The 16,256-nt window shown below is 48.8% G+C and overlaps 1 protein-coding gene across 1 annotated transcript in view; it reads right to left on the minus strand.

The window, feature by feature from the left end:
- Positions 1 to 4,354: 4,354 nt before the first annotated feature.
- Tnfrsf8 (TNF receptor superfamily member 8) overlaps positions 4,355 to 16,256 on the minus strand; it is a 47,865-nt gene continuing 35,963 nt past the window's right edge. Inside the window, exons 11-13 of the mRNA XM_031376985.1 lie at positions 14,313 to 14,338; positions 11,449 to 11,659; positions 4,355 to 6,140 (exon numbers count right to left, since the gene is read on the minus strand). Coding sequence (XP_031232845.1) covers positions 5,896 to 6,140; positions 11,449 to 11,659; positions 14,313 to 14,338 — 482 coding nt within the window. The 3' untranslated portion in view covers positions 4,355 to 5,895. The remainder of the gene's footprint in view (positions 6,141 to 11,448; positions 11,660 to 14,312; positions 14,339 to 16,256) is intronic.

The following is a 16,256-nucleotide window of genomic DNA, read 5'->3' on the forward strand; positions in this document are numbered from 1 at the left end:
GCCATCCCTATAATCAGAGGGGACAGAATATCACAGAAGGGTCTGGAAGTACAGTTCTTTTGGTAAAATCCCTGTCTAGCATGCACAAAACACAGGGTGATGGCTAAGTGTGTAAGAATATGTGGTCGACAGTCTCTCGTCAACTTGACACAAGCTAAAGTCATCAGAGAGGAAGAAACCTCAATTAGAAAATGCCGCCGGGCAGTGGTGGTGCACGCCTTTAATTCCAGCACTTGGGAGGCAGAGGCAGGCAGATTTCTGAGTTCGAGTCCAGCCTGGTCTACAGAGTGAGTTCCAGGACAGCCAGGGCTACACAGAGAAACTCTGTCTCGAAAAACCAAAAAAAAAAAAAAAAAAAAAAAAAAAAAAAAAAGAAAAGAAAAAGAAAATGTCTCCAGAAGACTAGGCAGTAATTAAGCAAGTAGGGCATTTTCTTAATTAGTAGTTGATGGGGGAGGGCCAAGCTCTTTGTGGGTGGTGCCATCTCTGGGTTGGTGATCCTGGGTTCTAGAAGGAAACAGGCTGAGCAAGTCACTAGGAGCAAGCCAGTAAGCAGCACTTATCCATGGCCTCTGCATCCGCTCCTGCCTCCAAGTTCCTGCTCTGTTTGAGTTCCTGCCCCTAGCTTCCTTCAATGATGGATTATAATGTGGAAGTGCATGGCAAATAAGCCCTTTCCTCCCAACTTGCTTCTTGGTCATGGCGTTTCATAGCAGCAATAGAAACCTTAACTAAGACAGAATACTTAATAAACAAGCATAAAGACTGGGCTGGGTTCAAATCTCCAGCACCTATGCAAAAAGCAGGATGTGGCTAGATATACCTATAACCCAGGTCTATGAAGGGTGGAGACAGGAGGATCACTGAGGCTTGCTAGTTGCCAGCCTAGTTCCAGATTCAGTGAGAGTTCCTGTCTCAAGGGGGTGAGATAAAAAAGAGACAGAGAAGGGCACCTCACATCTTCATGGGGAACACACACACCCCAAACCCACCTCCTTCTTAATTCCCACATCACTGTGACCACAATCTAACTGAAACAATATAAGGAAGGAAAGATGAAATTTGGCTCCTGGTCCCTGAAGGTCTAGTCCATGTGGGCAGGGAGTGTGTGATGGAGCCTGTTCACATCACATAGACGTGGGGGCTGAAACTTGCCTGAAAGCGGCTTATAGCATTTACTGCATCAGTCTTACTTCTCACGACGGAGACAGCCAGGCCACCTGGATCCAGGGAGGGACTGGAGTCAGAGTTGACAGGATGGACTCCCACTCTTAAACACTGAAGCGTGGGACAGTGAGCTTGGAGGACTGGCACCTAGGACTTCGGGCTGAAGAAGGGCTTGGTGAAATCCAATGCTCTTAAAAGGCAGCTAATAGTGAGCATGAAAACTGTAGGTGGGCTAGACACTCTATCCCCATCACTTCCTAGCCTCTTACCAGGTAAGGATTCAGTCCATTCTGCCAGTCAGGAAACAAATGGCAAGAGTGTGTGGCTGGGAACTGGCTGAGCTCAAACTGAACCCTGGAGGCCTGTCCTGCCCGTAGCCCTAACCTCCACTATTTCCCATGATAAAGTGTCCCCATGCTTTGTCATGGCTACTGATAAATCCCGTGGTGCTCAGAAGACAGGAGAACCAATGCCCAGAGGTCTCCAAGCCTTCCCCGGACTTGACTTCTCCATCCAGACTTGGAAGACCCCAGAAGAAAGAGAAACTTTGACCTTGCTGACCCCTCTTCCTGCAGCTCTCTAGCAGTACCTGGGAATGTTGTTGGCTGCCTGCTCAACTGCTTCCTGTTCCAGCCTCCCTAAGTTCCCCTGAAATCTGCTCTTGGGACTTTTGATGCCTCTGTGGTTTGGCTTTTGTCACTCCATCTGAAATGTTTGTACTCCCAAGACCATAAAACTAAGCATGGAGCAGTGCTCTTTTGATACACCCTAAGTGCTCTGTCACGGCTCAGCAGGCCTCCCTGGCCAAGCTTCTCCCCACACACTGGGCTTCCTGTATGGCTGTATTCTTCCTGAATCCCAGGTCCAGGAGCTTTTTCACCTCAGGGCCTTCGCATTGGCTCCTCTTGGTTTTTGAGCTTTGCTGGCTCAGGTGGAGCTAGGTGCTATGGGGAAGCTGTCCCTAACCTCATCATTGCAAACACTGTTCTGCCTCTGTCCTGGAGCCCAAATAGGGGTAATTCACAAATTGGGTTTGAAACAGGTTCTCTGTATGTAGTAGCCCTGACGACCCAGGAGCTGGACTAGAACTCACAGAGATCCGCCTGTCTCTGCTTTACCAGCATGTGTGCCCCCACATCACAGACTGGATCTTGAGCCACCACTGTCACACCTGCTGAACAAATGATCCCTGGGAGGAAAGCTGTGTGCCAGACATTCTTTGCTAGCTGGGCTTGGCTCACAATGTGTGTTTTTGGAAAAGGGCCACTATGAAGAAGAAAATCTTGAATAGAATGTAGTGTGTTCTGGAAGGCATTAGAACCAGGAGGGACCTCAAATAAGTAGCTAGAGTTTTAGATGTCTAACATACAGCTAGACCTCTGACTGAACTGAAGAATTCCCAGGGCACCTTACTCAGCAAGAAGCAATCTGCACATTGTGGGGGCCTCCAAGAGAGACAAAGGATCAGGGTAGTCTAAAAGTAGGTTTTGGAGAACTAGCCTTAGAAGCAACCATCACTAAGAATATTTTTTTTCCTCTGAAACCTATGTGAACTATCTTGTGGCCTCTGTGAGGGGAAAGAAGAAAGGGTCACTCTGGACAAGTGACCACTTGGATGGAATAAAAACCAAAGTCACTAACTATAAGTGGCATCTCTAGGAAGCCCACAGCCTTCTCAGGTCAAGACCGATACCCATTTCATAGATGAGAAAATAGAGCCCTGAGGTGAGTATGGTGAGGCCCCTTGAAGGTCATGCTGAGATCTGACTGACACTGTAGCACTAGTAGGAGGTGAGGACCACAGGAGGGTTTGGTCACTAAGGGTGCTCGTAGTCTGAAAAACTCCGTGGGCCCCTCAGGAGTGAGTCCACATGGTCTGAGGACTGAAAGTTACTGTGAGAACAGTTTGACCTCATGTTTAACCTACTTGCCCCATTTTTTCCTAGCACAGTGAGTCAATGAGCCTCTTTAGATGAGGCTGCTCAGTTGTGGATTTCCTATCCGCCAGAACCAAGAGCCAGAATAACCTTTCTTAATAAATTTCCCAGTCTCAAGCATTGTGTCATAGCAACAGATGGTGGTGGCCTTCACTTTCTCAAGCAAGCTCCCTAGTTGGTCCCTGGGAGAACTGGGGTTTGAACCTGACTCTGAGCAACAGTTTCCCAGGTGCAAGAAGAGACATATAGAGAAGTGCAGCCGGGGACTTCCCTTATCCCCGTACACTCTAATGTATATTCAGCTTAGGGCAACACTGTCCAAGTAAAGATGGCCAGGACACAGCCCTTGCAGACTCACCGCTGGGAAGGAAGTCAAGAGGGAGAGGGGGCAGCTTGGGGGACAGCCCTCTTGTCCTATCGAAGAGACCGGTGCTAGGTCCTAGAGATTCTACCCAACTGCCTTGGAAAGCAACAGCATCAAAGAACTAGACATGAATTGCAGATAACAACTGTTCAGGAAGTGATAGGGGCACAGTCCCTCACCACACAGGGCTGACCCCTTGAGAACAGGAGCCTGATTCTTCACTGTTCTGAACATCAGAACAGCTAGAGTTAGGAAATTCCCCATCAGGAGAGCTCTGGCTCCTGGCCTGACTGCATGGCCAACAAGCAGCAGGTTCAGTGTCAGGCTGAAGGCGAGGTGCAGGTGTGGGCTACACCCAGGAGTAGAGTGGACAGGTGCCAGAAAGGGGGAACTCTGGGCTGGCTGCATGTAGCTGGAGCTCTGCCCTGCTCTGTATGCAGGGTGGTGGAACCTCTCCTGCTCAGCCATAGGAGACCTGGGTTCCACAGACCCCTGGCTCTTCCAGCTACACGGAGTTTCCTCTTTTCCGAAGTTGCGTGGCCCAAACCTGCTTGTGGGAAGAAAGCCATGGAGAGGCCCAGGATTCATCCTATAAACACCATAGGCAGCCTTGTGGGCAGAGACCCTTTATTCCCACCATCCTTGGAGGACAGGACTTGAACAGGGAGGAGGAGACTGCCCGGATGGACAAGGAGAGATTTAAAGGGCACACAGCTGGTCACAGGCTCCTGCCTGCCCTTGGTTGTGAGTGCCATGCACACAGAGAAAAGCCCTGCCTGGGGAGGGCAGACCAGCCTTCATGCTCAGGGCCTCCCACTACTCATCTCTGTGATCGGTCTCTGGGATCAGTACAGAGTCTCTGCGATCTCTCGTCTTCAGCCTCACAAATCCATTCTTTTACAGGCCCTTTAGGATTTCCAGACGGTCAAAAATTGTGTGAAGGGCCACATTGCAAGGGAATATGTCACTTTGTTGAAATGTGTGGCTCAAGTCTGTCATCCCTCGGGAAGTTAAGATAGGAAGGTTACAGGTTGAGGGTCAGCCTGGGCTACATATCAAGCTTGAATCTATCCTAGGAAACAGAACAAGATCCCATCTTAAAAAAAGAAAAAGTTGGGCAATATCTTCCAAAAGTATGGCATCCATGTGGTCATCATGACATGGCTTTGCGGTCACTGTGTATGCCCACATATCCACTGTGTCCTTGCACAAGACAAATGGGCAACTATCCAGCCCCGACACATTCCTTCTGGCCATAACGCCTCTGGTGGTATTCAGCAGCTCCAACTTCCCCCATAGATTCAGACGGTTTCAGAAACTCCCCTCCTGATTCTTGACTGGGTCCCAACTTCCTCCACACAGCAAACAGCTAGTGAGTAAACAGAATTCTCCCTGCCTGGCCCAAGGGTAAGTCCTGAGTCCCCAGGCTGCCACAGAGCAGATGTGTCATCCAGTTGGTTGCTTGTTTGGTATAAGAATATGCAGGTGCCAGGGAGTGAGCCAGACTGGGAGTGACAGCAGCTTTAGCGCTTAGTATGAAATGTTGGACTGAGGTTGATCAGCCAGGTGACATTTGCCTGGCATGCACAAAGCCAGGGGTTCAATTCTCAGTACCTCAAAAGGAAAACAAAACAAAACACTAAAAAGCAGATCTTCAGGTGTGTTCACTAGCACTGCCTCCTCACAGTGGGTGTGGGGTAAGCACTGTGAGCAACAGGGTGCTGTTGAAGATAGGCTCCAACCTGCTAGAGCTTCCTTTGGGAGCTAGGTGTCCTCCTGATCCTGGTGGCCTAGGGACAATGCTTCTTCGTTTCCAGGGCGGGACAGATAGTGGCACAAATTGTTAAGGACCTCCAGGACCACAGTTCTCCCATCTCCGTGTGACCGGAAGTTCCTGGGCCAATCATAGTCTCGAGCAGCACTGGGTGGGTGGGGTCCCTGCAGCTGCTGAGGGGGTCCACAGACCAGGGAGGCCACCCCGGAGAGGTCTCATTTTGCACTCCCTGTGTGATGGGTACAGGCTACCATTGTGTCGGTCATGATGGGTTCGTCCTTTAAGTTCCCTCTGCCTCTGGAGTAGAAGCAATAGGTACTGGTTCTGCTCCGGGGAGTCAGGTATACAGCTGGAGGCTAGTAGCACATCAGTAAAGTCACTGCTCGAGACCCAAGGAGAGAAGGCACAGGGTACAGGGGTGTGGTCAAGGAGGCTTGGAACCAGCCTGTGGCTTCTCCCCCAGTAGACACTAACCTGATGGTGAGTGTCCACTGCTGGGGTTCAGGGGCCAGCGCTCTTGGCAGCAGCTGAAGGCTTCATTCTGGGCTTCCCTGGATGCTGGGGCTTCAGTTCAAGCTGTGGTAGCTTCCCAGGTGCTAACCTGATCTCAGGGGTACACTCAGCTGCTGTCTAACCCCAGCTAAAACTGGGTGTCACTTCTCAGAGACAGTTGTGGGCCCATGGTCCTCTTTTCCTCCTTCCTCCACCGAGAACATGACCTCAGTGCAGCTTCCCAGAGGCGGTTCTGTCTCCTGCTCCGGGTAATGGGGGGCATGGTCCATTTCTAGTTCAGCTTCCAACTCAGACTCTGTCGACCCTGCTGGAGCCCGGCCCTCAGGGATTTCAGTTTTGACAGAGCCCACAATCACTGTGTCGGCCTTCATGATGTAGATTTTCTCTGTAAGGCAAAAGGATGGATGAGAGAGGAGAGACTAGGCCCCTCTGCCCACTTCCACCTCATCTGCAGGGTGACTTTGGACAGATACCACAGCCTCTCTGTTACACAGAGAGGTATTGATGGGGCTGCCCATGATTTCTTAGGCACGTCATCAGAGATGGACAGAATGCAGTCAGTCCAGGAAATGGCAGGTAAAGAAAAGCAGGATAGTAAGAACAGTAGGGGACACAGCAGAGCCACACATGTCCCTAGCTTTTCTCAAGTGCCATCTCTGTGGCCAAGCACTCTCAAGAATAGTCCCTCACCATCACTAATCTAATCCTTTGCATGGCTAGAAACCTGAGATCAGCAGGTAAGGTTAGGAGACACCTCCAAAGAAACATCCAGCCACCTGGCTGCCCTTACATCCACATGCCTAAAACCGACATCCTGGGTGACCAATGGGTTCCCAGTCCCAGGTCCCAGGTCCCAGGTCCCAGGTCCCAGGTCCCAGGAGCTTCATCAGTCCAGGCGAACCTGGCTGATTGGCCATGTTCTTCAGAAACGTGGGTCCTGATGATATGCAACAGCAGACAGGGGCTCCGTGTTTCTATGTGTCCAGCTCCTGAACCTCATGTTCCCAGAAAGCAGAGGGGATCTTGAGTGTCAAGTGATTGGATAACTCAGGCCCCTAGCACTAGTACAGGCTACAGTCCTCAACACAGGCTGATGCTGGGGGTTGCTAGAACGGCCTTTATATGCAGGGAGTTAGGGAGTCTTAGGAAAACAAAGCCATCTCTGCAACTGGGAGGCAGAAGCCCAGAATCACCGGAATAATTGGCTCTACTCACTGGGCATGGCACCTGTGGCCTCAGGCTGGGGGTTGTACTACCCTGGCTGATCCTGCAGTGGACTCTGCAGATGGAATGGGGAAGCTCAAAAGGGAACTTGGGAGTAGGGGTGGGTAGACGCAGGGGGCACATGGACCCCTGCTTACGGGTTACACCCTCAGATTCAGGAAGCCCAGAAGGTTCTCAAGTGCCCTGGCATGTTCAAGAGCATTGCACCATGCCAGCTCTTCTATTTTAGTTTCTCACACACCCAGGAAAGAGAGAAGTGTAAGAAACACGAGGCGGGGAGGGCAAGAGAAAGGGATGAGTTGTGTGTTCCACGGACTCCATACCTGAGAGCAGGGTCTCAGGCCCCACCCTACACATCCTCCATCAAAGCTTGCTGGGACTTTCATCTGAGGGGCTAGAGAAAGATGAAAGCCAGGTTGAGCCTGGGAGCACACGCCTGTAAATCTGGAGAAGCTAAGGCAAGAAGATGGCAAGTTCAAAGCTAGCTTGGGCTACAAAGTGAGTGAGTTCAAGCCAGCTTCGGCAACTCAGTAAGAATCTGATTGAAAGAAAAAAGTAAGAAGGAAGCTGGGGCCACATGCAGAATTGCAAGCTCTATAAAAAATTACAAGACCTGAGGGTCAGAAGTTCAAGGTCATCCTTGCCTGCAAAGCAAATTCGAGGTTAGCCTGGGCTAAATGAGACTCTGTCTTCAAAAAACAAACAAACAAAAAACAAAACAAAACAAAACAAAAACAAAAAACCTAATCAATCCAGAAAGAAAGGCTGGGGAGACAGCCTAGTAGGAAAAGTGCTGGTTATACAAGCATGAAGACCAGAGTTCAGATCCCTAACAACCATATAAGTGCTAAATAGGTGTGGCAGCAGCATGTGGGAGGCAGAGACAGGGATCCCGGAGCAAGCTAGCTAGCTAGATTAATTGCACCAGTAAGCTCTGGGTTCAAGTGAGAGACCCTTGCAAGATGTAAGGTGGACTGTAATCAGGAGAGCCAAGTCAACATCTGGCTTCTGTGCGCACGTATGCACACACATGCGCACCCACACTCAGACATACCTCACACACAATTTTTAATTTTAAAATTAAAGTTTAAAGCAATCAAAGGTGGGTGGGTGGGCTATAGCTCAGTAGTAGAACATTCCCCTAGCATGTAAAAGACACCAGGTTCAATCCCTGGTACTACAAAGGACAGATGGGACCAGAGGTCGGGTACTGCGGTCACCTAAGAAGAGGCCACTGTAGGAGGCTGGTCTGATGTTGCTTGTATTCAAATACTAAATCCTGGCTCCCACAGCCTGGTTGCCTTGCCCCCTACCCCCATGAGGAGATCCTCGGGGATGAGGAGATCCTCATGTATACCAAATGATGCTCCCCAAGTTAATTGGTCAATAAAAAGCTAAGGCCTGTGACTGGGCAATAGGTAGAAGTAGGTGGATTTTCAGTTACCCGGTTGGGGTTTGCAGGTAGAGAGAGGGAAGAAGAAAGGACATAGAGACTAGAGCAGGTCAGCATGAGAAGACATGAACCATGAGCACATGGCCAGGAAAAACAGCAAGCAACAAGGGGCACACGGCTGGAAAATAAGTTAGAATAGCTCCAAATCTGCCCAATCTAGGCTTACGCCTTGTAAATAAGATACCTGGATTGTGCGTCTTTTATATGGGCTAGCTAAAATACTTCATTTTAGCTATGAGAAGGACTCACATAGTTGAAGGAGAAAACTGACTCCCACAAGTTATCCTCTGATCTCCACCCTCATGGAGTGGCATACGCACAGAATATATATATATATATATATATATATATATATATATATATATATATGCTATGAAAGTATTAAAGGATGGCTCAGTAAGTAAAGGTATTTGTTGCCACACCCAAAGACCTGAGTTTGGAGTTTGATCCCTGGGGCCCACATGGTGGAAGGAGAGAACTGACACATGCAATTAGTCCTCTGACCGCTACATGAACACATAACACATACCCCACCATAAATAAATAAATAAATAAATAAATAAATAAATAAATAAATAAATAAACAAAGGGTTGGTGAGATGGCTCAGTGGGTAAGAGCACTGACTACTCATCCAAAGGTCCTAAGTTCAAATCCCATCAACCACATGGTGGCTCACAACCATCTGTAATGGGATCTGATGCCCTCTTCTGGTGTGTCTGAAGACAGCTATAGTGTACTTATGTATAAAAATAAGTAAATTAAAAGAATAAGAAATAAGTAAATACATAAATACATACATACACACACGCACACATTATATGTGTGTGTGTGTGTGTGTGTGAGAGAGAGAGAGAGAGAGAGAGAGAGAGGGAGGGAAAGAGAGAGAAAGATGAGGTATTGGAGAGTAATATGTATGTGCAGCGGGAGGTGCTGTGAGGACAGAAGAAGCCAAGGCCAGACACAGGCTACTGCTTGGTCATGCCTATGGGTTCTGATCCTCTGGCTTTACCATCACAGGCTGCCTACCCCCAGCTGCTTAGATTCCATCACCACCCCAGCTCCAGGGGAAATGCTCTAGTCAAGTAAAGGAAAGGAGAGGCAATGGGGGCACAGCTAGAGAAGGAGGAAGCTTAGACCCATTTGTCCTTGTAGGAAACTGGCCAGGGAGGCTGCTCTTCTGGTGTGTCACTAAGAGAACAAATGAGTCACCTGAGTTCTGGTGTCCCAGAGGACCTCTTAAGGCCTTTCCTCAGCAGCCCTCCCATCCCTAGTCCTTGCCACCTCCTTCCCTGAAGAGGCTCTGGCCCTGTTTCCAAGTTCCAAGCCCTTTAGTCATCTCGGATTCAAACACCATTAGGACTCCTTGGAAAACTGAAGGAGCCTTTAGCAGTATTTTTTCCAAAGGCATTCTTTTCACATAGAACTTAACTGAAAGTCGTAACTGCAAACATTTCTTTGAGACAAAGACTGCTCTAGAGCCCTCATCTCCTCAGACTGCCAGGGAAATGTGAAGAACCATCACCAAAGCCCTTTTAGCATCAGGACAGAGATAGCAACACTCTAGGGAACACCTGGCCCTGGAGAGCTGGGGGCTGGGACACTGGGTGGAGGAGATCAGCAGAGAGCAACGGCTTGTTCAGAGTAGACAGTGTGAGAATGCAACCTCCAGGACATGAGGGGGTAACCAGGCTCAAAAGGCCTGCTATAGGTGAGGAGATAACCCTGGAGAGCAGCTTAGGGAGAGGAGCAGGGAGAGGGAGATGAAAATTCAGAAAGCCACCCCTAGGAGGGAGAGCAGATGACTCGGATATGATGGAAGAGCTGGCTGAGTCCATCCTCGAATGCCAGAGTAAGAACCTAACACTCCATCCTGAGAGCGAAGGGGACAATAGACATCAGTGGTCCGCAGCCTTCCTAATGCTGTGACCCTTTAATACAGTTCCTCATGCTGTGGTGACCCCCATCATACCGTTATTTCCACTGCTACTTCTTCTTCTTTTTTTTTTAAAGATTTATTTTATTTATTTTATGTGTATGAGTACACTGTAGCTGTACAGATGGCCGTGAGCCATCATGTGTGTGGCTGCTGGGAATTGAACTCAGGACCTACTCACTCTGGCCCTGCTCGCTCTGTAGCTGTTTTCAGACGCACCAGAAGAGGGCGTCAGATTTCATTACGGGTGGTTGTGAGCCACCATGTGGTTGCTGGGATCCGAACTCAGGACCTTCGGAAGAGCAGTCAGTGCTCTTACCCGCTGAGCCATCTCACCAGCCCCCACTGCTACTTCTTAACTGTAATTTTGCTACTGTTATGAATCACAATGTCAATATTTTTGGAGACTGAGGTTTGCCAAAGGAGTCTCAACCCACTGGTTAAGAACCACTGATATATATGTTCCAGAGTGATGGGAAGTAAGGAAGGAAGTGGGGCCCATAGGAGCCATAGCAGATGTTTTCCTGGCTGGAGGGCAGGAGAGAGGAGAAATGCTGGAGGGCCAGGGCTGGCCTCTAGGCTTACGCTGAGACTCATGAGTGTGACGAACAAAAATCAGTGTTCCAGGACCCAGCGGGTGTGGAGCTGAGTCTCGGCAATTCAAGAAGAAAACCTACTTTATGCCTGCTACCCCAAGCCTCAGTTTCTCCAGCCATAAAAGAGGGTAAAGTCATTATTCCCAGAAGTTGTGAGAGACATGAAGAGATGTTACTAGGTAAGTGTCTGACGTCACCAGCCTTCCTTCCTTCCGAACCTCTTGGCTCTGTATTAGGCCAGTGGGGAAAGATTCTCTTTCTCTTTAAGAATGACAAACGCTGTGCTCATCACTCCATGCCCTCTTAGTGAATGTCCCCAGCACTCCCCATGAAGTGCCATCCTGGCCTTCTTCCTGGACAGAAGCTTGATCTGGGGCAGAGTGAGTGGTGGCAAGGAATGCATACCTCCCCAAGTCCCATCCAGAGCTCAGCGTCCACCTCCCCTCTGCCCACTTGATTAGACCAGGATCTCCCAACAGGACTCACCAATCCTGTTATTGGTGTGTTCCGTGGATACCCGGGGCTCTGGAGGTTCCCTGGGAGAAAAAGGATTCCCAGCTGTGCTGTCATCCAGCAGCGGCAGGCTCTCCAGGCAGGCGGCCTCACCATTGGCACAAGTCTCAACAGTTGGAGGGCTCACTGGGCTCAGCTTGTGTCCAGCGCTGGGATCTGTCACTGACCCACTTCTCTGCAGCTGCTGTGAACAGGAGTAAGGGCTGAGGGAGGGCTTGGGAAGCCAACAAAAAACTTTTAAAATGCTTTAAAGCTGCCACAGCTACCTGACAGCATAAGGCACCTGTGTAGCATACCCAAGAATATCAAGGTTTTTCTTTTTTATATGCTTTTGTTTGCTTGTTTTTTAATTGAGATAATATCTCACCATATAGCCTTGGCTGATCTAGAACTTAATATATAAACCGGGCTGGCCCAGGAACTCACAGAGATCCATCCACCTGTTTGTACTTCTTGGGTGCTGGTATTAAAGGTGTGCACCCAACTATTTGTTTTGTCTTTGTGATGGTCTCTGTAGCCCAGGCTAGCCTCAAACTTGATATGTACCTGAGGATGGCCTTGAACCTCTCATCCTCCTGCTTTCATCTCCCCAACGCTGAGATTACAGTGCTACCACACACAGTGTATGCATGTGCTGGAAAACCCTCCAGCACAGGGTTTTCTGCCTAGTAGGCAAGCACTCCACCCACTGAGCCACACCCTTAACACATGCTGCCTTCACTGTGCGCTGAGCAACAGTCAGTTGTTCACACGCTCTTGCTACTCCAGGCTAGTCCTAAGAGTGAGGTGCCATCCTCAAAACCTTACTGCATGGTTGCAATATTAGCACCTGCACATCTTATGGATGGAGAAACTGAGGCCTAGCGGAGTGGAGTAACTCGGCCAGGGTCATATATACACATAGTACGTGTCTAGCCAAGGATCTACATGCTGGAGTCTCCTCTAGCCTCACCAACTCCTGGTGTCTCTTCTGGGAGAGAAGTCTTTGACCATATCCTAATACATTAAAAAAAAAAAAAAAAAGAGCCACATCTTTAGAAATGTGTTAGCTTGGTTTCTCATGTTTATGAGTAAGTACAAAGGGAAACAAAATGCCTGCTGTGTGACATTTACCTGTAGTCTTCAAAAGGACCCAGGGTGAGAGATCCAGAGAACAGATCTGTGGAATCTTGATTATTCTTTTTACAATAATTTGAAAGCTGGGGCTGGGGATATAGCTCAGGATTCTAGGGTTTCCCTAGCACTCCGATTTGATTCGCAGAACAGGAACCTCTTCTCCACCCCAGGCCTACCCCCCTCCACTAATTTTAGCCAGGCATGGTGCATGCCTCTAATCCTAATACTTGGTAAAGGAAGGATGATCAGAAGTTCAAAGTCACATCCCCAGCTACATAACGAATTTATTTATAGCCAGCCCGGGTTACAGGAGTTCTTGTCTCAAAAAAAAAAAAAAAAGTAAATACGGGGCTGGAAAAATGACTCTGTGGTTGAGGGCACTGGCTGCTCTGCCAGAGAACTAGGATTTGGTTCCCAGCACCCGTATAGTGGCTCACAACCATTTGTAACTCCAGATCCAGGGGATTTGATGCTCTTTTCTTATTCCTACAGGCACCAGGCATGTACGTGGTGCACAGACATACATGCAAGAAATCACCCATACATATGAAATAAAAAACCAAAAACAAACAAACAAACAAAACAAACAAAAAACCCCCCAAAACTAAAAAGAGTAAATCGAGAAAAACGTAGCTGTGGTGAAAGCAAGCAAGCATGCTGGAAAGAATGAGAGATAGAAACGCCTTAAGCAATCTGTTCAATGGGGGAAAAAATCAAAAAGTGTGTGAGCCATTAAGAACCAAGCATGTGGCCACAGGCAGGTGCCTCATCTAGAAGCCTCCCTCCCTCAGCTCCCTCCTTCCCTCAGCTCCACCCCATCATCACATGCCCCCTGGGAAACCGGACAGAGGGCACGACTCCAGCACAAGCCTAAAGAGGACTCAGCAAATGTGTAGCCTTCCCAAAGCCCTGAACCTGGCACACATGGAGCCCTCTGTAAGAGACAATACATGTGCTCCCACCCCTTCTCCTCAAGAGGCAGCTACGGGACCAGGACGCAGCACCAGCTCTGAACTCCCACAATGCACCAGCTCTGAACTCCCACAACAATGCAGGCTGAGATTCTAATGGAGCCACTGACTACTGACTTGTCAGATTGCCACTTCCTCTTTTTACCAAATGTGACAAGAGTAGCAGCTCCTGGGAGTCTGGTGGACTCTTGGAGCAATGTCAAAAAACACAAAGAAAGGTGTCTAGGAAGCCGGAAGTAGTGGCTCACGCCAGGATTTCAAGGTCAGCGCGGGATGCTCGGTAAAAGCCAGATGAGACGGCAGAGGAGGGAGCGTGAGAGCCTAGCAGATGGTAAATGCTCAACATAGAGCTAACTTCGTGTAAGTGTATGCTTCTGGTGTCTATTGTCCAGCTTGGCGGACAAGACTCCCAGAGGACAGAAGAGAGTCTCCCTCCCCACTAGACTTGGTACCTCAAGTGGCCCAAACCAAGCTGTCTTCTGCAATCCCTGCTGGAAATCCCCTGGGGTGGAGCCAGGAGCTGGAGGTTGCTGTGGGGTGGAGCCCTCTCTCTCTGGTTGAACCCTACCATGGGGCTCTAGTCCAACACCCTGGGCATCTGGCTCCTTGACCAGGAACCCTGGGGGGCCAGGGAAGAGGATAGCTCTGTGGTCCTTCTATGGCCCTAACAGCCCTGAATCCACAGATGTGTAAGGAAAGTAGTCAAACAAAAGGACAGAGGCTGAGGTGGGTGTTGGAGATGGCACTTACTGTTAGCTTTTCAGTAGGACAGGAATCTGTTAAAAAAAAAAAAAGTAGAAATGTCACCAAAGGCATTGTGATATCCCTCCACCACTTCCCATCTGTTAAGAGATAGTACCCTGGGATCTCAGTGGGGCTGAGCCTTGCCCTCTCCAGGGCTCAAGCCCTAGGCTGGCAGTAGGCAATTTCAGGATTAGCCCCTGACACACCTGAAGCCAGCCTCTGAGGAAGGAGTGAGTTGGGGCCTCCTTTCCACAAGTCTAGACTGCAACCCTTCTGCAGGACATCCCTGTTCTGTCTGCCTCATTTCTCTTTGTACCACCAATCTGAGGGTTCTGGATATGCCTGGGTCATTATTTTCAGAACGTAATCCTTCTCTGCCTATTTCAACCCCTGCCACTCACCCCAGTATCCTTCTATCTTAAATAAGCCACCAGGTACCCACATACATTATGACATTTAACCACAGTTTACCAGCTCCCCTAGAAAGTATCAAGTCCAACCTAACCCAAGCTAGCTCAGGCCCACCATGGGTTATACTGTAGGAGGACAGAGCCATTACTGACTCCCAGGGGGTCAGTTAGGGATCCGTTGATGGCATTCAGTTTCACCCTGATAAGGCCAGCATGTCTGGTGAGCTGCTTCTAGAACATGCTTTCTGGCTTAGCAGCTTGACCCTGAATCCTAACTGATGTATGCACAGCAGATCTACCAGCAGACCGAACAAACTGAAATGCTGTTCAATTACTCTGCAGCTTGGGGTGGAGTTTTAGAGCTCTGGCAGGGAAATGGGCTAGAGTGGTGCTCAGTCTCAGATTAGCAAATGTGCTTTGCTTATAGAACCTGGCAACCACTGTCCCCAGCAGAAGCTTTACCTTAGGAAGTCATGACTTGTTCTCTTTAGGTGACCACTAACCCCCAAGCAAGCCATTGACACTTCAGGAACTCTCTGACTTGAGACCACAGAGAGCTTTGTTTGATGGGTGCACACACACACACACACACACACACACACACACACGTGCACGTGCACATGTGTATACATGTTTATATATGTGTGAGTGTTTTGCCTGCATGTGTGTTTGTATCCACGGAAACCGAAAGAAGGTATTGGATACCCTGGAACTAGAGTTACAGAGGAACTGAGAGCCACCATTTGGGTGCTAGGAACTGAATCTGAGTCCTCTAGAAGAGCAGCCAGCGCTCCTAAGCTACTGAGCCATCTCTTCAGCCCAAGATTTGCTCATGTTATTTGTTGGATTTTTGTCTTGTGAGACAGGGTCTAAGTAGTCATTTTAAAAGTGATATCAGTGAAACTAAATCTTTGTCCTTTGGAAACAACCTTGAGTTTTGCAATCAGCCAACTGACATGTGGCGCCAAGACATTGTGGGAGCCTGGAGAAGACAAAAAAGTGTATGCCAAAGAAGCAAGAGAATAAACTCTATCTTGAGAAAGAAGCAGTTAGGCTAGAAGCTGAACTGGAAGTAGGCACCACTTCTTTACAGAGCCTTTTGGTTAAAACCCTTTCGACCTTTGAATCAGGGCTCCTCCCCGCCCCATATGGACCACACCCTCAGGAAGTCACACAAATGAAGACAAACACGGGAGTGTTTATAATTATTTCAAAATTGGAAAGATGCCAAGTGCCAAACAATAATGTCGCTGAGCCATCCATCACAATACTTCATTGGAGGGAAACTAGCTCTACTTCCTCTAAGATTCAGCCTTTTTTATCTGGAAAGTGGGACAAACCTGGCTTATTCTGGAGGGGTTTGTGAAGATAGAGTAGAGATCTCAAAATAGCAGGTGGGGCAGAAGGTGAGGGTCAGGGAGGACTTTAGTGGTAAAGCAGTTAGTTGTCTCTCATGTGTGAAGGCCAGGACTCTACTCACAACATGAACACGTCCATGTGCTCTCTCTCTCTCTCTCTCTCTCTCTCTCTCTCTCTCTCT

This window comes from Mastomys coucha, unplaced genomic scaffold, assembly GCF_008632895.1.
Source record: "Mastomys coucha isolate ucsf_1 unplaced genomic scaffold, UCSF_Mcou_1 pScaffold18, whole genome shotgun sequence".
In the NCBI taxonomy this organism is placed as follows: Eukaryota; Metazoa; Chordata; class Mammalia; order Rodentia; family Muridae; genus Mastomys; species Mastomys coucha.